Genomic DNA, 19,851 nt, shown 5'->3' with positions numbered 1-19,851 from the left:
AAATTTAGCGGCCGCTATATATATATATATATAGCGGCCGCTAAATTTAACTGTTGTTCGCGTGTCACTACAGTGGTCGTGAAATATGTGGAGGCTATTTTCTACAGCTGAGTAGCATCCTAATTTAAGTAACTAATTTATTTTCTTGTATATGTAAATAAATCTATCATGGACTACCGGTGTTTTTTTTTTATACAAGTTATAAGATCACGTAAACTAATGAATTTCTACAAACATGCTAAACGTTTGAGCATGTTTTCTTTTCGTTGTAGATATTATTTTTTCTATCTAAAAAGTGTGCTTAAAGTAGTGGTTTGATCAATCTTCCCGACGTGTTGTGTCCATTCTCTAATTCTTAGGATTTCTAATTCGAGTGGAACTATGATGTCTTTGTAACGTACTATAAACGACTGTCAATGAATAGATAAACTTTTTTTAAAGAGTACATTTGATTTTTAACCTTGGTGATTAATTATATAGACACTGTAGGTATAAAATAGCAGGTAAAAGTGCCGCATCAATCAGTTCAGCAGATTGTGTTCGTAAGATATTATTTATACGGCTACAATATAACAGCAATTGAGTATACGAGTACAGATACAATGAAATCACAGAAAAGCAGAAACAACAACATTTATATTGCTTTCGGGAGATGCTAGGTTTAAGAAATCCGGGGGAAAAGCTTCAAATATGTTGTAGCTATCACAAAGGACCCTGTTGTTTCAATTCGTCTCTGTAGTCAAAGGTGGATCTGCGAATAGTTTTGTTGAAAATGATCCGTTAAAGCCACAAACGATCGCAAAAACAGTTGGCCACATTATCCCTTTAGTTGTCTACATGAGAGACATGCATCAGTTTTCGTTATGTACTCTATATAGCTTTGTGTCTATCTTTTACTTGCGGTTTCTTTATGGTTATACGGAACAATTTAGTGGAGCTAAACGTGACGGTGAATTGGGTGGCCCATTCTGTGCGACGCGTTCTACAGGCATAAATGTTAGTTGCACAAAAGTTATTAAGTCTGCCATGGTACGACCTGGTAAGATACTAATAGACCTCATTAAAATGGCACGATTACATGAATATTTTAATAATAATAATTAGGTACAATGCATTTAATAGAAATTCTGTAAACATTTGTGTAATTTGGTCTTGCGTAAGCGCAAAAAACCGACTGTGGAAGAAATCGCGACATGAAAAGTTTCCGTGTGACTGGTGGCGCTCCGAAGAAGAGAAAGACATATGAAGTTCCGTAATTACCGCAAATAATTATCTGATTCCTAACTATCTTTTTGCTTCATCGTGATCTGTCGGGTTTTTAACGAAATTAAATTTTTTAACGAAACAAGCGAACGGAAGACGTCGAAATTGATATAAAGGCTAACCGCATGCGAGTGACACAACTAGCAGAATTCTAAATAAATGGAAGGCTTGTTTATGTATTAAACTGGCAGTCAGTACAAATCGAAGAGCTTGAAATGAAAAAAATGTAACACAGCTTACTTTACTTATTTATTTTTACAGTTTCAAAGGTATTAGATAATGATGGGGAGGTACCATTAAATTTGTGTTTTTGCAACGTGCTAGGTTCGGGCTTACAAGATCTCACTAAACCTCGAGGAAGTTCGGGTAGTAGTACAGTCATGCCTACTCCAACTACGACAGGGTTTTTCGGTTGTTGAAGGTCCCTACAATATCTGCAGAATATCTGTACAATTAATTCTATTTTCCATACAAAGCTTCAAATACACTTCTTGGTCCAATTTGAGAACTCATTCATTATTAAATAGAAGGTAGTTGGAAACAATAGCATCTGCATATGTTTCGTGCTAACCACAAGAGCAGCGTAGCGAAAAATCATTGGGTAAGCAGCAGTAGGCGCAAACACTGTTTATCTCAGTGTAGTTGATGTGAATACACGTTTCAAAAATCTTTTTTCTACTCTTTGTACTCTGCGCGCTATCTGTCATGGAAAACTGAAAAGCTAGATTTTATTATTATATGCGCTCATATGACTGAAGCATGCTTAACAGCAGCCAGCAACTTATTGGGGCGGACGATGTGGAATTTGTTGAGCCTGTCAACAAAACTCGCATCTGTTTTTATCAATTCAAATCGAAAACGTTCGAAAACATTGCGCCGATTCATGTCAGTCCCTCAGAGAGCAAAAAGATCAACGAGAGCGAGCTTGGGCTTTAGTGCACCGTACGCACTCGCACGTGACGAAGAGCTTGCAGAAGTTTGCAGAAGAAAAAATACACACGGTTATACCTGAATTTTTAAACGTTTATATTCTTGTGCGTGAACAAATTCTTGAAGCACAACGGTCAACAAAGGCTACAGCAAAGGTGTTGCATCCGTCATCGAAATAATTTAAACAATATCTCAGCTCAGGTTAAGTAATCAGACAGTTCATATATATCTTTCTGGACCTAGAACCGTCCTTGTATAAAAAAGTCGATGTTCCACAGTTATTCAAGGATATATTCCTTGGCCCTCGGAAGCATAGTATGACTGCTGCCTGCCTGTGTCGCACAAATCCCGATTTCAACGACGTTTGTCAGGGATGTGATGCTGAGTTTAGTGATATTCGCGACGTTGATCATTACCCGTATTCGAATTGTAGCAAAGAGTTTCATGCACACATCCAGGAACAAAAGCCATCTACTAAATGGTGTCGTATATTCTACAGTCTTTGTCAAGGTTTCCACTCAGCCCGGCGCGAACACTTCAAGATTGTAATCTTTACACGTCCTGCAAGTCAATGGGGTTACCGCATAAAATCTGTCGCCTCTTTGATTTGGGTTGAACAATGCCCTTTATTAACGGTGTTCATATATTTGTACAAAACAGACGGCGACAGCGACGAATGTGGGTGGAACGACGAGGGCAACGGCGAATATAATTTAGAATTTGTTTAGCTCAAAATGCGTTCCGGTGGAAGATCTGGGCAGATAAAAATTGGTTACTCCAGGCTAAAGGATTGTGTTTTTGATCTCTTACATTTAAGTCTAAGTTCAATAATCTGACGCTGCATTTAATACAAGCAGACTTCCCATAGCACTGGTGCCATCTTACTTGCAGAGTCAATTGTTTTTACAAAGCAGTCTGTGATAGATTTTGGCCTCGAGGCTCCGAAGGGTTTATCTCAGAAGTTCCACTACTAGCGCAACTAGTGAGCAGTTATAAAATGAAACAGTAGAGCGCTAACGGCTATTTGAGTGCGAAAACAGATAAGAGTCCACCAAATGATAATGCCAAAGAAACATTTTGCCATTTGCCGACCTTTCCTCTACTTTAGTGAGCTTACATGCGGTAATTTGGGTTTACAAGTTGCCTCGTTCATTCCCTGCTCGTTCCTCCATCATTCATGATTAGCTCTCGCAGCTTCTCTAAGGTGCACTAAGGCATGACCTGAACACTTATTCGATAAAAAGCTGCATACAATAAAGAGCAAACATATATACGCTGGAATTTACACGCCATTCGCGCAAGAATGGCCTACCTTAACTTGTAACAGCAAAAGGTCAATAAAAGAAAGAAATGCATGCTTATTTTATGCATGTTGGCTGCATACAGCAAAAACTCCATACAATTTTCCCTCCGTTGATAACATTGACCCTACTTTATATCACGACTCTCTTCATAGCAGGAAATAGTTGATTCCCTCGACATTCCTAGTGACGACGCTACCGGCCGGACCACAATATATATAGCACACCATTCATGTTCGAGCAGAGATGAACCGCTAGATGACGCAGTTGTCGTTGCTGACGATCTTCGAGATGGCGGGGAACCCCTAATCAGAGATCAGCGTTTCTCGTATAGGCGTGTAACATGCCTCGATGCTAATGAAATCACTACTATGGCGCAGAATACGAAAGAAATTAATTCGTATTGTAATAAGCGACAAAAGTTAACCGAATTTAAATAAAGTCAACAACGACGATATGCGCGTCCCTTCTTTCCAACAACCAATGTCTATCCTAGCGATATAATAGGCAACTAAATTGCATTTGATAATAATTGAAATAACTTACTGTATTTGAACTGAAACCAAATTAAAGCTTGCACGGGAAAGGCTCTGACAGATGCTTAGGTCGGTTTTTCTATGTCTAGCTGGAAATTTCTTACCAGTGAAGCAGCTTAGTCGAAATATGACAGTTATCTGATACATACATGTTTAACTATAATTCATTTCATAGTTTTAGTTTATTTTACTTTATATACAAAAGTTTATACGTGATAAAAGTCAATTGAGAAATCTGCGTTGCATAATATATATATGAATTTAATCGAACTGCTACTTATTATCACATCTATATTTAACGCAAAATTCCAATTGCATTCTTACCTTAAATTCAATTTTATCATGTAGCTTTTGTTTTTTGTAAAAAGTCAAATTATAAAAAGTGTTAATCAGTGTAGTGCCAGCACAGAACTTAACAACAGGTGTTTTAGATTGATTTATAATAGTGCCCACATGATTGGTTTTTATTCAAACGGTTTTGATCGCGCTGGGAGTGTTACTGAAGTGATCTTTTAAGACCACGTGCGTTGCCATATAGTCGTCGGTGAGTACACAATGTTTTAATGCATATAGAAACAACACAGTGCAGCTGTTGAATTTCCGAAATGTAACGTCCTACTTATTTTTTGTTTTTATTTCCAATGGAGTTAGATCATGCGTATCCGCCTTTTCAAGATCGTGAAAGGCAGCAACTCAGTTTTGGCACACAAGAGCTGAAGCAAAGAAGACGCAATTGGCGAGGTGTTATGTCGAAATTGTATATCGATACTCTCGATTTAGCTACAATGTTACCAGTGTCGTTGAAATGATATAAGTGCGACGTGTGCAGTTACGTCAGTGCGCACGTTCTATACGGTAACTCTAGCCATTGGATTTACTGATTGTGACCCGTGAGCGGGTGTGTTTTCTCAGACGTCTGCCAATGGCGTGCCATCGACCGAAACAATATGCTTGTTACCCGTGCTGTATGTTTCGAGAAGTTCTTGTGCTCGCTTCTACTGCAGCGCCACTGCGGGCTTGAAGGTAGCTTGTTAAGCACCAAGTCACATCTCTTCAAGAATATGCCACATCTAAATAATAGCGAATCATGCACGAATGACGTCTACGACACCTCTATAAAGCACCATCCAGCAATCATAAATAATGACGTTAACACGCATCGTTTTGGACTATGGGCCATGTTGAAATAAATGGGTTTGCTCTGAGGACGAATTCTGCTAACGACCCCAAGTATTCCATCTGTCCTCGATCGAAAAATCGATACTAAGAAAGAACATGCAAAAAATAAAGGCCCTTTGAAAATAGACGTTGTGGAGAAACAGGTGCTGCCGTTCAGCACGACCCGATTCCGGACGCAAAACTCAAATTTTACTTTCTGTTCAATATTGATACCGCCATTTTATTATGGTTTAAGACTAGCTTCGAGAGCACTGAAGAGATAACTTTCGAAGGAAACTTTAGTTTTCGTCTCGTTTCAGCTGACTGATACTAGAACCACTGCCAGCGTCAATGAGCAAGTAGGCACGATGCGCATTTAACTGTCCAACTGTTAGACTATTAGTCGTATATAGTGTAAATAGACATTTTCTAAGCACTTACTTTGCTACACCGGCAACGGGTGAACAGTAAAAGATGAAGCCGATGGAAAATCCGCCTGCAGGTAGTAGTTTACTTCGGAATACCTTTGAGAAAATAGATGTCTCGAGTATGCAATTAAAGCTGATGCTCGCCGATCTACATAGCATCAACGAACTTTCTATAAAATCGCCTGCTTTAAACCAGCTCATGTAATCATTGCTCGATGCGATATACAATATAATAGGGGCTAGCTATTTATTGACACGAATGGCAGCTAGGGCATATTTTTGTACGGGACTGAAGCTCAAATATGGAACATTGATTAAAACCTAAGATAACAATTTATTAAAGGAGCATAAATGATTATCTGACTTAATATCACGGCTTGTATCTTGGCTTTGATACATTACAAATAAACCAGAATAATATTTGGATAACGCTTTTCTAAGAATTTGTTGCTTGGTCCTGCCTTGTTGAAGGCTTAGAAAACTCACTCGTTTAACAACCAGCTCAAAAATGACTCTCTAGAAAAAAAAAAGTGCGAAGATATCTGCGGATAAGTTGACCATAGCCTAAATGATAGAATAATCTAGCAACACAACTTTCGGCACAGTCAGACCACTAACTATTTTAAACAGACAGACTCTGTCAGATGTTATTTACTTTATATTGACAGAGACAATTTGCCACTGTGAATGGACGTTGTTCCCTTGTGTTTTTGTTTTTTCGGTTAAACGCCGCTTTTCCATGCGAAAAGTTCAACAAAACGAGTTTCTGACAGGAGGACACATCGCGTTGGCATTGACTCGACTTCAGAGGTGGTCGACATCTGTTTGTTGTTGAGATAAGCAACAGAAATGTACCTGAGTTGTCTCCGTCTCCGCTTATACACGTGCAATTACAAACAAAAATATAACGACCGCGTGGTGTAAACATAGGAAATGTACCACTAAATTCATTCAGAGAACCTATTACGAGTTTGGTACAGACATAAATGTATTGTCAGGTTAGCTAGTCATTTCGGACGTGGGAATATTGAATGCGTGACAACGAACGTGTAAACAGCAAGAACTTTGTACATTCATATGCCGACCATTACCGCTATAATAACGTTTAGAGAAGTCTGCATCGTTGCCAAACAGCTGGATTAAATGCCGCTCGCCGCAAATAGCGGGCGCATGTATAATTAAACCCAGCAACAATAGAATAACGAGTCGAAGCAGTCAAGTATGCCGTGGGGCTGGGCGTGTAACCTCTCAGCGAGTGGTACTAGCGACCATAACACTATAGAGTTTTTTGTAGATTTCAGATAAACAAGCGGGGGCCTTGGAAACAGAACGTTGCTGCTGCGCCTAAAAAAAGAAAAGATATAAATTTATGTCGAGGTATACTCTTGTGTATATATATGTATCTTAGAAAATCCCCGCGTGCGGTCAGTAAGTCTAAAAGTACAAACAAATTTATTCAATACAGAGCTTTGTTAAACTATTTTCAAAGCAAATTTAACAACCCTTTTTTTTTCCCTCTTTTTGATACCAGTTTGCTTCAGTGAGTACGAGATATTATAGTCAATTTTCATCGTATCGCATTTGATAAGGAATAGCGTATGCCGGCGCACAGTTGACCCTTACGGTAAAAATGCAGCCAGCTGACCTAAGGATTGCAGTTATATTGTTACTGAATAAGACGAACCAGAATATCCTAAGACGAGAGAGAGAGAGAGAGAGAGAGAGAGAGAGAGAGAGCAACCGGGCAAGCAATTTGTCGACTTCCTGAAGGAAACTACGTGGAAAATGACGGTGCTATTTGTATTCACTGGCCACTTCATTCTTTCTTGAACGGCAAATGTTGATTATTTAGACTATATAGTATTTGCAGAACGATAAGTATTTAGAAAGCTGCTATTATTCAGTTCTATGGACGGCCAACGGTCGATTTTCTTCTAATCGTCGTTTATTTGGGAGGACACATGGCTCCTTTTTCCGCGAAAATCATCAACTGGAATTGATTTGCTGATAAAGGCCATGTTGTGATTTTCTAACTTCACGATAATGACATGGCAAAATATTTAATCATAATTTAGACCTTCATTCACGATTCGATTTCACAAATACATTCAATGTATTATAAATAATCTAAATACACGAGGCAACACGATATATTTTAGTTCTGTCATTTTTGTTTACATAACAGTAACATGTACTATCGTTAGGTACAGATACGAAATATTCTAGTGCATTGATATACCTTGGACCGAATTAATTGTACATAACCTGAATATCACTATTACTATTATGTGAAATCATTCTCATTTATATACATGCATTTATAGGACGGTTCGTTCAGATTTACAAATGTTCTAAGCTATAATTCATGAGAAGATAGGTAAATATTTACTCTTGTTCATTTAGTTAGACACCTAGATATTAGCTCACGTACTAAAACGGCCCTTCTGACTATCATCGCGTTATTATTACGCTTCCGAAAAGCCGATCCATTGAAGCCAGGAGCTAGATGGTCATGATTTTCATTTTTCATCCCAGGTGCGGCATCTTTAAAGATCCGTCCTTAGGACGAGCTTTCTGTAGAGTCGTCTGTCACTCAACATGCTAAATATAAAATCAAAAGGCCAGCGATATATAGGCGCATATTTAAGACTATATTAAAGTGGGTCATAATTATAAACATTTTCATATGACAGAGAGGTGTGCGTGTCTATCGTTGCAATTAGCGTATTTATTGCCGACATAATGGCCCTATTACAATACGGTACAATCAGCGGAAAATGTCAATGTCAACTACCAAAATGCTTGTGTACGTTTAGCCGAAGACGCTTGCAAATTACGATTGATCAATACTAGCACGGAACAACATCTTACCATGATAATTCACCATTAACCGGTGTAGCACTGGTATTCCTCTTACGAAAGACCTTAGGAAAGGGAACGTATTTGAATTTGTAAACAAATTTCAGCGATGCCCGCTAGCAGACCGCAAAGCCTTATTACGTTTTAGATTTCCAATTTAAAGTAAAAAAATACAATTTGACAAATTATTAGAATAGTTAGTACAATAAATAAATGTAATGCCATTTAATCAAAAACAAAACTAGATTCGTTTTAATTTTACCTGTAGTTCTTATTCAGGTTTCTTTATTTATGTAAAATGTCTAGCCATCTGAATAGGATCCTGTAAGACAGGATCTTTTTCTTCCATCGACCTTTCATGGAATAAGGATTTAAGATAATTTTGTAGCCTTCACGATATGTGTAGGGAAATCTGGTGTTTTCGTGTATTCACGTAAAGCTGTGTTTTTGTTAACATACGGGGTGTTCCGAAGTTCCTATATTTATACTTGAATAGATGATTGAGCAAAGAATAAATAGGGCATACATCTAATGCGTTGATGTGAACCGGGGCATTGTCATAAACTTGGCTTCAAACAACTGCCACTAAAGCTCATTTATTCTTTGAATAGCAACTATTTCGTATTTTATGTAAAATCGACAAGAATTGGCAGTTAGTTATAGGGTAAACAGAAATGTAATAATTAAAATGCTTTTTTTAATTAATTTTATATTAGCTATGCTTTTGGACCGAAAGAGCAGGTAATTGATAGCCAGCGTTTCGCTGTTTCATTCCTTATTCTAACTATTCACTTATCATTTTAACGATTTTATTTTTTATTTTAATGATTTTAAACGGCAAAAAAGGTTTTGAGGCTAGCAGTGATGCCTGTGCAGATTTCCGAATAACATTACGGGTACATATGCGATTCGTATATGTAACGAGGCTGATCTAAATTCCAAGCAAATGAAAACACCCCTAGTGCAGTATTTCGTGTTAGTTACAATTAGTATATTGCTTTCTTAAACGAATGCGGAACCCTACTTTTGACATACTATGCTACATTTGAAGTGCTCCATCGGGTTTGCCAAACGTCTATGTATTTCGGACTGAGCGTTTACGGCACGATTTTTTCAGCTTTCAACCTCTGTCAGTTTAGTGCTTGATAATTACGTCAGGCCGTTTGTTTCAAGCGTTTAATCCGATAATCACACCCTTATGTCGTAATGTTTGTAATAAACCGATTCACTGGACGCGTATTTACGTTGTTCTACACTACTAGGCTGTTATAAGAGGACTCAGTAGACTTTGGCATTGGATCTTTGAGCTATTTGGGTTAGAATAACGACCTTGTCATACGTGTTGGAGGCACGCTACTTTTTTTTTTGTGCAACGCTCTGAGCACTTCTGAACAACCATATACCTGGCACTTGTATTTCCATATGTAATTTCTCTAGCTATGATTTCCTGTAGTAAGAAATACGCTTGCCCAGTAGTTGCGTTTTTTTAAGGTATAAAAAGCTCTGTAATCACAAAGACTTAGATCGGGTGACTAAGCGGATTAAAATTATCCAGGAAGGATAAAAAAATCCAAAAAGTAGATGGCGATAAGGTGTGGCACTGTCTTCAAGTAACCAGTTTACGTAAATGCGATTGCTGCGGCAACGCTCCATGGGTCTCTTTAGTAGTCCGGTATAGCAGCCTGATTTTTCATTTCTGGCTAGCATCTTATAATGGTAGGTGCTCCTAATATGCACTAGTACCAACCTCCGTTCGAAGTTACTCGACAGTACTATCAAGCTCGATTTCTTTCTAGGGCAACGTTACTTGCTTGCTTGGCTTCGTCTCGGCTGGCCGTAAAGATTGAACCATACTTCATCTATCGCGACTATACGTTCCAGGCTGGCTTTTTGTTGATCCGCAAACTTCGCGTGGAATATACCTCATGCATTTCAAGCTAGTCTGGAGTTAAATGAGAGGATACCACTGTTATACTTAATTTTCATTTTTTTTCCCACTATACGTGAATTGCTAATTTTGGCTGATAGAGCCCTCAGATATGACACTCTGCTTTCATGAAAAGCTTCTTCAATAATGGCAACGCTTTCTTGCCCTTTGGCTCTCGACTCCAATTACTTATACACTGGTTTAGATTTCCGCTTTTAAAGTACTGCGCTTTTTTCCACTTAAAGCCTAGATCAATCATCGATGAATTTCCACTGTGAGCGTTGACTTTCGGAACTAAAGGATATTGAAGAACTAGAAGATTGAATGAAGTATTCGCCAGCCAAATTTCATAGCTCGGAAGTTTCATTTCGATTCGAGCAGATTTCAAGTTCGGAAGCTATTGGAAATCAAACTCCGCTTCTATATTACACCGGTTTTGACATATTGATAAATAATGACTGTATATATTTGGCCACAAATGAATAGCCTTATGTCACATTACCTGCTACCTTTATAACAAAAACTCATTTGGTTGGATATTATACAGTTCAGATAATATTCACTTATTGGTAAGTGACTTATATTATTTATAGCTATAATGGCCAACTCATATAAAAACTTGGCTGTTGTTACTTCACCACAGCCTTTCTATTCCATTCGTCGTTTATTAGTTGCTCAAAATTCTCGGATAACAAATGCAGAGTCGACGATGTCAACAGAGAGAAATACCCCCTAATATCAGGATCTGCTTTGTTGTTTAACATAGGCTCGTGGATCAGCTACATCCAGCGTTTCGTTCTACTCTAACGTCTTATGGTTGCATGTTCATGAAGTTTAACAAATACTCTACGAAATAATTGCCATTGAAGGCGTCTTGTACTTCATCTCTTAAAAGAATCAATAATATGACAGAGAGTTTTTCATTTTTTAAGAATAGCATCTTTCGATTTTTTTGTCACCTTTGTATTAGTATGCAGTGTTAACGTTTTTTCAACAAGGTGTGTATTACTTCCGTGATAACGAAATTCATTTAATAGCCACTCGATTGATTCTACGATGAAGGACGGCAGCCAAAAGTCAAAAAAACATATGGGGAAAAAAAAACTAAGTGAGATGGAAAGTCAAAACAAAGCTACGCCTGAGGGATACAAACAAAAGCAACAAATAACATCGAATAAGGTCGCTAGGGGAACACGACATGACGGAAGCGGAAAAAACGGCAACTCTTCTGTCGAATCTTCGTTGCGATTTTCTTATAGAAAATCGGAAGAGCCAATACAAATAGTAAAACAAGGTAAAGCAGGTGAGCCCACTGTGCGTGTAAGGCGAACCTCGAGCGTCATAGCTGCGGTACGTCAAAGAAAAGGCACGAGCTCCTCTGACAAACTTAAAAAGCATTCAGGGAAAGGACATATAGAGACAGCGAAAACTAATGAGGACGAGATATTCAACGATTTTTTGAAACGGGGTATCAGGGACATAGTCGGTCTGGTGTCCACCCGGTGGTATTGGCATGACAAAATGAAGGTAACGTATGGTTTTTTCATCTATAATAATAACAAAAATATTTCGATGACGTGTATGCCGGTTTCATGTTTTAACTGTTCTGTAAAAGGTAAAGTACGAGCTTCGTAAAATGGTTGGTTTCGTTCGCCGTGATTAGAAGTTTTCGTGATTTGACAAGAATATAGAGAAATGGTTCAGGAACTCTCAGCAAATGTGACAATGTTTGAAAAAAAGATTCTAGAGTGATGGGGTCAGTTCAGAGATGCATCAGTGGAATATTTCTAATTACTCACAGGCGCAAATTTCAAACTAATTTAATTACCGCGAGAAGCAGTTGTGGTCGCGTTTCGAGTCTCTTATAGATTTTAGAGAGGTCTCACCTACCGATATGCAGGGTAGCAGGATGTTCTGCCACTACCAGCACTAGCTGTAAGCAATTGGATTAAGCCCTATAGACAAATGTGTCCTTAATAGCGTAATGCCTTTTTTTTTCTGTTATAGGTTGCTGGAATCCGTACACTGTTCGACCTTTTCGGGTACAAGAAGCAATTCAAAGAACTTGATAAAGCTACTGGGGATGCAGTTATTAAATGTGTTATGGAACAAAAGGAAGCAGGGATAAGTTCTTTAGGTTGGATCTTCAACAATATACTTTACCAGCTCGAAGTTATTTTTTTTCAGCTCAATGTAGGATCTCAACAAGTCGAAAGGGCCTTTGGGTATACACTCCAGATTACATGCAAAAATGGGGCCGTATTCGAGTTCGATTATGAACGCCCGAGAAAAGTTCTTGTGGACTATCATCTTGGTTTCCCGACCAGAATCGTATTACGTGGCCCCTCAGCGGAGCCTGGACAAGCCCAGAAGTGCATCATCCTTAACGAATGTGAGCGTAAGGGGGAATACAGTGATTACGTAGTCATCTACAAGAGTGGCAATACGCGGGCGTACCTAAGCATCAACTGGATGGGTCCCGGTTTAAACTACTAAACTTTTTTAAACGTGAGTGCTTCCCTCCAAATCATGTATTTAACCCAGAAAACGCTAATTCGAACACTTTTACGGAAAAACGCGCCCACGTCTTTATTCGTACTACACGAGCATATATAAGAGCAGTAGACGCGTTGTTAATTGGTGCCTAATTATATTTTATTTCGAAACAATTTTTTTTGTCCAAATAGATTATGAAATATCGTTCTATGTTGAATCGATGTGACATTTTTGTGGTGTCTCTGTACCTTCACAAGTTTGACGCCGACAAGCTACGATGCTAAATTACTAAATCTTATCCGCCTGGAGCTGAGACTGCCTGAGACTGAATAAAGCCAGAAACGAGTTTTCGACAGTCGTAGCCTATCCATCATGTTCTTCTGCAGCTTTCGCTGCAGCCATCTGCACCGTAACCTATAGTAAAAGAAACAATGAGCAAACAAATATATAGTTTGCTACGCTAGCAACGCCTATAAGAATTTCACCTCGGTACCGCTTTTTATAGATCTATACTTACATTGGCAGCGAGAGATAGCAGCAGGAGGGAAAGTTGTCTTTTGGTTGGAGTTGGAGATTTTAGATGGGAAGTGCCTTGTATGCTGGTATACTCTACTACATTGATGGCGGTGTCTGAGCTCCTGCGGAAGTTTTCTGAAACATGTGTGAGTTTCCAATGAGTGATTTATGTTTTACGCTTGCGCGAAGTTTTCAGATACATATGCTGAAATCATATTAAAGGCTGCAGCAAACATCGCCGAAGCACGGCGAACGTCCAGTCGCCTATTGCAGTGCAAAAGCCGGCAGAATGGTAGTATAAAAATAACGATAGTTACGATCCACGGAAGGGACGCAACGGTATCACATCTATATTGTCTGTTCGACCTGATGCAATCACTTCAGTGACGGTCGTGATGAATAAACCTAGCTAGCAAAATGAAAGAACTTGAATTTTTGTGTTTCGAACGAATTTTAAAAATACGACGCTATTTCAGTGTTGCTAACTACCATTATTAGTGTCCATTGGTTTGGCGTTCTCTGTTCATAGCAGCGTCAATAAATCAGAATTCGTTCTAGATGTTGCCGAATCTAAGGAATAGGAATATACTATGCACCTAAAAGGCATATCTGTTTCCGTTGTGGTAATTTATGAATAAAAATAACAGGTTGCGTAACGTAGACGGCATCTGAGGGATATAGCATTAGGTAGATTATGATGCATACGCTGTACATTAACGTCGCAGTTACCCCTCCGGTTTTGTGAAAAAAATAGCGTTGCCCCCTGCATCACTTCGTCCTCTCACTGCAGCCTACTAGTGACAATTCCTTTTATCGTTCGTTAATATAATCTTTATATAAAACACTACATATTACAGCTGTTTTTTTTTTTTTTTATTTGTTGTTGCTCTGCTGCCGTTGTCATATTTTTAAGTCTGATTCATGTTGCAGCCAACTTCAGGCTTCGAAGCTGCTGCTGAAGTTCTCCGGAGACGCAGCCGTGCCGATTTTGGTCGCCTATTGTAACTACGTTGATCTCGTCAGCCTATTACCTTGCATTTGTTACCTGAATGATCCCAGGTTACCGTAATAGTTCCCTGGCGCTGTTACTTGATTTCAAAGTTTCCAATGTAAACTCATTATTTCATCGCACATATTCGGTTACCCATTATTTTCACAGCGACCTTATTGAGGTAGCTATAGTAATTACCCTATTACCGAGGGTAATATCTACACCCGTAGACAAGGGTGCATAAGAATAATAGATAAGAACCGAACAAGTTAATCTCCGGATCGGGTCTAACGTAGTATTTGGTTACGTTCTTATATTGTTATATACACAATAAGAAAATGAAACGATAAGAAAGCTGTGCCGTATCGAAGTTAGAACCGAAGAAGTTAGGTTATTATCGTGTATATAATTCGTTCCTCCAATTTTCATTTTGGCAAGCTTTGAACTATCAAATTTCGAACGAGGAATGGAAAAAATATTGAAAGCTATCTTCCTACTGTTCTATTAGTCCTATGCGATCGGGCCTATTTTGTAAAGCTTCAACAATTTCTCCAACTGATGTTGCTAAATGTCGTTTAAAAATTGTGCGACCAATCAGCAAAGTCTCTCAAGGGAGCACTCTGCAATAAATTCAATACACATTCAATTTAGCGATACGTAGTATACAATACTGTATTGCATGTACAGACCGCCATGTAGGTTAGGTCGCCTTGAGGATAAACCGCTATGCAGATATAGTGACAAAATATGGCCATGTATTTAGTAAACGTGTTTCAATATTTGAACTAGCGTGAGGTACGGTGGCATAAATGATTGCCAATTTGGTTGGTCTTTTCCGGTCAAGAGTCCGGCTCGTTTCAGATGAATTCTCAATGACAAATATTGTTGAAACAAATACATCGTTAGCTACGATTATCGCCACTAGCGTACAGATAAACAGGGGTTTGAATTAACGATAGGAAGCTCTATGAAATGTTTACTGTAGGTGACTGTATAATCAGTCTCTGATACTTAGCAAATATTCGTAGTCGGTAGAAGGATATCATATTAATGAGCATAGAAATGTGTGCTTACTACTATGTCTCTTTTCCAGAGACAGCAGCCGCAGGCTACAGCAGCCTACGAAATACTGTGACCTATTTGCCTATGATGCAAGCATCTAATAGACGATGATAGATCGCCACGATTTCTTCGTGCCATACTAATAGTTACTAATACCGGCGTCGTGATTAGCCTTACGTTGCGTTCATAGATTTCTACTTGGACCTTTTTATTGTTGAATCTGAATCTTAAGTTCACTTGCACATCGTATACAACTTTATTTGTTGCTTACTCTACATCTACCGAAATACGTACGCTGCTGGTCTCTAGGCAGGTAATTATTTTTCAAGAAGCACGACGACCAGATAATATATAGTATGATTAAGAAAACGTTTCCTGCAGCCCATTAAATTTCGCGAATCATTTTTTGTACCTTGACACTTTTTCCATCACGGAGGCCCAACACAATATATGAACGCCATCATATCGGAATCGAAAGTAATTACACATGCATCTGTCTTGACAACAATACAGATAAAGCGCACAATTTTCTGAACTGATCTTAGAAAAGACTAAAGCACTTATTTTAAATGAGGTAAAGAACGACATTGAGGCATGCTCTTGTGTTAACGCCAAAATAACTCACGTAATAGTTGTAGGCACCATAAAGCGCTCCGACGCCAGCTAATATTCCGAGTAGCGTAAATAGCGAACCAATACAGCGGCCTGAAGAAGGCTTTTCCTCTTCATGTGGCATTTTGCTGGCGCTATTCAAAACCCTGGAAGCCAAAAAAGGTTTGCACTCTATGGGAAATGTCATTTAAAATGTAGCGCTTTGTGCATATCCACAATCTGAAGTCGCCGTCTCTCTCTCATAGCTTGTAGAAGCTTATAGCTACTACTAGAAAAACGAGTTCTACCGTACTGGGTGATACATGAACACAAGAAAACTATCTTCAGTGTTAGAAAACGTAACTTCATTAACCATGACGAATTTGGTTTCAAGCGAAACCATCTTTATGGTGCACCTTCTATTTTCTGGCAGGCTATTCTTCACTCAATACTGACTGAACCATTTCCATGGAATTATCTCCAGGCTTTTAGAACTACCTCTGCTCTAAGTTCTGAATTAAAAATTCAACAGCTTTTCCAATAAAGCGTCTTCTAGACTACACCTTACGGACTCCAATGACAAATACTCGTGTCTACAAGAAGGTCCATTGGTCCAACATAAGCGAAGAACGTTAAAAATAAGAATGTAAAAGTAAAGAATCAATTATAGTATGTAAAAGTAAAGAATCAATTTATGAACTTACCTAATGTCCTAAAGAACTTTCTGGGAAATATTTCAAGAGTCGTCTAAGCTCTTCTTTACGGGAGCTATGTCCGATCAATTAGGAAACCATGCAAGCAAATATTGGAAATCTGAATAGATGACTTCCATTCAATCGTATGAAATAATAATTTAGCAGCAATCCTTGGGCTGGGACTGTGTCTTGCTGGTAACTCACTGACCAGACAGACGTCACCTAGATTACCTTAGTGGCTAGCGATAATTGGAGAAGTTGTTGTAGTGCGTGTTCCGGTGACTCGGTCCTATTGTTCAGAACTATCACATCCACTCCCATTCGCCGTTGCATTGGCTTTTCGGCTTACAGCTCAACGTCTAGACGCGCGTAAAGTTGTCTAGATTCTGACAAAACCTAGCTGAAACTCTCCTAGATAGGCGTCGTTCTTAATTGAGTGTCACGCTTCTACGATTTCCGCTTGGCCATCGTCCATGGTCAACGGACAGTGTCAAACCGATACGAATATATCGACAATCATTGCTATCTAAGTGGAGAAAAGTGACGTCGGAAGAACGCGGAACGATATCTAGTATATACATTTATTAGCTCACATATGTACAGAAAAAAGGAGCCAAGGCGTCATTACTTTATATAGATAAAGTTTTGATCGAATTTCTTTATAATGATATGTCATTATCATCTTGTTAAGTGTACACACCGTTACAAGCGGTGCTATCGGCACTTTCTAGTCGTATTTTTAGTTGCGGAAGTATACTTCCTTTACTTGCTATACATTTCGAATGTCTATAGCAAGTTTTTTTCATTTGAATACTATGAATAGAATGAAAATTTAATTTACTAGACCACATTTTATATCAGGTTCAGTATTCCGAAAAAGAATATATCAGTTGTTTCCTTGCCTAAACCTAAAACATGGTCTTCTAGCTTTTCAGAAGTTTATGATATTTGTATTTGGCGCCACGTCTCAGATAAGTGGCACACGACACTAAAATAGCATCGGCGATTTACGCTGTATATCATCGGTCTAAGCATTCTGTCTGTCTGTCGGTCTGTAGAAAACTAAGAGTATAGAACCGTAAGGAAGTTTCGTTTCTATCCTCTATGTTCGTTCTCTCGAAACTAAACTCTACTGGCAATAAAAATTCGTAAAATAAATGTGTTCTCATTAAATTTTAGATGCCGCATCATGAAGATCCCTTGACTCTGTGATTGAAAAATTAAACCTCGGAGTTACAGTTCACTTCTGTTTACCATATTTATTGTTTTAAGCCCGTAGGCCTTTGCTGCCAGCACAACCTATCACTCGCGGAAGCTGAAGCTAGCTTTGAGGGACACCCGGCTACAGGGGGTAGTAAAACGCTTCCCGAAAGTATGATTCGTTGTCCAGTGAATCTTGAATTAAAAAGTAAATTCGTAAGTACAAACGCTTTTCGTACGGACTTGCGTATAGCCAGTCCAGAAGCTCAATGCTTCCTCCTCGTATATCACATCGACAAGAATAGAAGCGAAAACACGTATGACTTCTTCTATTGGAGCCAACTCCGATGGTCTGCCGTCCTGCGCTTGGCACAGTCACTTAATGCAAGCCATTTCAAGATGGTAGTTGTTATTGGCTAGAAATAGTTAGGTAATAATTGATGAGATAAGCCATGCTTGGTTTGTCGAGTGCTAAAATCAGTGGTACATTATTGAATCAAAGATAATTCGAGCGATAAATAAATGTTTCATGATTTCAGTATAAAATCTAACATTTTATACTATACGTTACAGTCTAATATTTTATACACTGTATGTTAAAGTGCCACTAATTATCTGTCTGGTTCCTGGTAGATTGAATGCAAGGAAATGCGATTAGCCAATGAATAATGAGATTCGGAGCGTCGAGAACGGGATGTGAAGATTTACTACCCCTGTCTAAAAGTAAGCTACTTTGATAAGACAAAAACCGTTTCTTGCATAGCTCTATTTTACACTATTTTTAAGTAACACTATTTTTAAGTAACCAAGTGGCCCGTAAAATTTAGAATCAATTAAAAGCACTAACGAAAAATGCCAATTTACCATAGAAGTTAGCGAATTTTTGCACAAGAAGAAAGAATTTTTGGTCTGTGCATTCGGAAATAGCATCAAAAGAAATACAGCCAAGTGCATCTTCAAATTGAGTCACAGATAGAAAAATCTTGTAGCGAGAGTCCAGTAAGAACAACACCTTGCGGTCACCAGCAACTCCTAGATGACTGCCACGCCAACAATTAAGGAGAATGTGGCAGGTTTAGCAACGAAGTATTGGAAGCATGTTGCAATAGCGGGGGAAAGTCAGAGCATTATATTTCATATATGGATATGTTAAATAACTGCAATGTTTCACCTACCTTCCTAGTAAACAGATTTGCCGTGGCACTGGGCGAGTCACGGGTAACAAATAAAAAGTAAAAAATCTTTGTCAATCCATCAGTCTGCAACATGGCATTCTTAGCATATAAGGATTTATATGCTATCGTGTACGATACATATCAGTGCGTTACATAACTAGCGAAAGTTAATGAAAGACGATTCCTGGAATGATTTGCCTAGGGTTTACGGAGTTATTATTAGAATAATTACGTTCTCCTATCAGTTACCAAATTAGGCTGTCAAGCGACTTAACCTGCGGGAATCGAAAGCACGATACGAACACAGTATTCATTAGGTTTATAAAACTCCTGCACTCTGCATAGGCGATGGTGAGACAGCGTCTAGTAGGTCACTATTGCCTGTCAGGCTAATCTAGTACTTCTCAGGTCTCGACCATCATGGACCGTCATGGAATTCGGAGTCAGCCCCCGCAAATTTTCCTGTTCACTTTATTGAACTGTACCTTTACCAAAGTGCTGGACATCGGCCGATGGAGGTCCTCGGCGCGCCGCCAAGAGGTCGACGGGTTGGTTACGGATTGTCCGATATAATTCAAAATCTTTTTTGAGGAACAAGGTTTTTATTTAGTTTGTGATATCATCCCAGATTAATAAGCTTACACCGTAAGCGGCAATTGGCGCAATTTTCGAGGTCGAAAAGTCGCAAAGCGGCTGGAAGGGTCAATCGATGAGGGCTAAGTA

At 38.8% G+C, this 19,851-nt stretch overlaps 2 protein-coding genes and 1 long non-coding RNA gene across 5 annotated transcripts; 2 read left to right on the top strand and 1 right to left on the bottom strand.

Annotated features, from left to right (window-relative positions):
* The first annotated feature begins 2,208 nt into the window (after positions 1–2,208).
* LOC147757653 (uncharacterized) lies at positions 2,209–3,951 on the top strand. 2 transcript variants are annotated; one of them, XR_015321272.1, is made up of 2 exons: positions 2,209–2,348; positions 3,653–3,951. It is a non-coding gene; the product is annotated as an uncharacterized LOC147757653 (long non-coding RNA). The 2 variants fall into 2 exon arrangements; XR_015321273.1 differs by having other exon boundaries at positions 2,260–2,394.
* On the bottom strand, positions 2,389–17,254 carry LOC147757652 (uncharacterized). Of its 2 annotated transcripts, XM_086980339.1 has the most exons (7): positions 16,985–17,254; positions 16,093–16,225; positions 13,416–13,549; positions 6,272–6,960; positions 5,630–5,712; positions 3,626–3,799; positions 2,389–2,754 (listed from the first exon to the last, which is right to left on the bottom strand). In XM_086980339.1, the coding sequence occupies exons 4-7, from the start codon at positions 6,542–6,544 to the stop codon at positions 2,712–2,714; spliced, it is 573 nt and encodes a 190-aa protein (XP_086836465.1). In that variant the 5' UTR covers positions 6,545–6,960; positions 13,416–13,549; positions 16,093–16,225; positions 16,985–17,254; the 3' UTR covers positions 2,389–2,711. The 2 variants fall into 2 exon arrangements, 1 of the variants encoding a protein (XP_086836465.1); XR_015321271.1 differs by lacking the exons at positions 2,389–2,754; positions 3,626–3,799; positions 5,630–5,712; positions 6,272–6,960 and adding an exon at positions 13,033–13,312 and having other exon boundaries at positions 16,985–17,210.
* On the top strand, positions 11,487–13,805 carry LOC111244008 (uncharacterized). Its single transcript, XM_022790519.2, has 3 exons — positions 11,487–11,929; positions 12,410–12,910; positions 13,604–13,805. Exons 1-2 carry the CDS (start codon positions 11,492–11,494, stop codon positions 12,896–12,898), a joined length of 927 nt encoding a protein of 308 aa, XP_022646254.2. The 5' UTR covers positions 11,487–11,491; the 3' UTR covers positions 12,899–12,910; positions 13,604–13,805.
* Positions 17,255–19,851: the final 2,597 nt, after the last annotated feature.

This window comes from Varroa destructor, unplaced genomic scaffold (genome assembly GCF_002443255.2).
Source record: "Varroa destructor unplaced genomic scaffold, Vdes_3.0 BEIS01000002.1, whole genome shotgun sequence".
Classification (NCBI taxonomy): domain Eukaryota; kingdom Metazoa; phylum Arthropoda; class Arachnida; order Mesostigmata; family Varroidae; genus Varroa; species Varroa destructor.
Note: the sequence above shows the minus strand (reverse complement) of the source record. Positions and strands in the feature narration are given on the sequence as shown.

What these genes read in the sequence shown, in the direction of transcription:
- LOC147757652 (XM_086980339.1), bottom strand. Translation starts at nt 6,544, where the DNA reads ATGTTTACACCACGCGGTCGTTATATTTTTGTTTGTAATTGCACGTGT. An exon ending in ATTGTCTCTGTCAATATAAA is followed by an intron (nt 5,713 to 6,271) that starts GTAAATAACATC and finishes ATTTTCTCAAAG; the next exon opens with GTATTCCGAAGTAAACTACT. An exon ending in CCCGTTGCCGGTGTAGCAAA is followed by an intron (nt 3,800 to 5,629) that starts GTAAGTGCTTAG and finishes ATCTCTGATTAG; the next exon opens with GGGTTCCCCGCCATCTCGAA.
- LOC111244008 (XM_022790519.2), top strand. Translation starts at nt 11,492, where the DNA reads ATGGGGAAAAAAAAACTAAGTGAGATGGAAAGTCAAAACAAAGCTACG. An exon ending in ATTGGCATGACAAAATGAAG is followed by an intron (nt 11,930 to 12,409) that starts GTAACGTATGGT and finishes TTTCTGTTATAG; the next exon opens with GTTGCTGGAATCCGTACACT.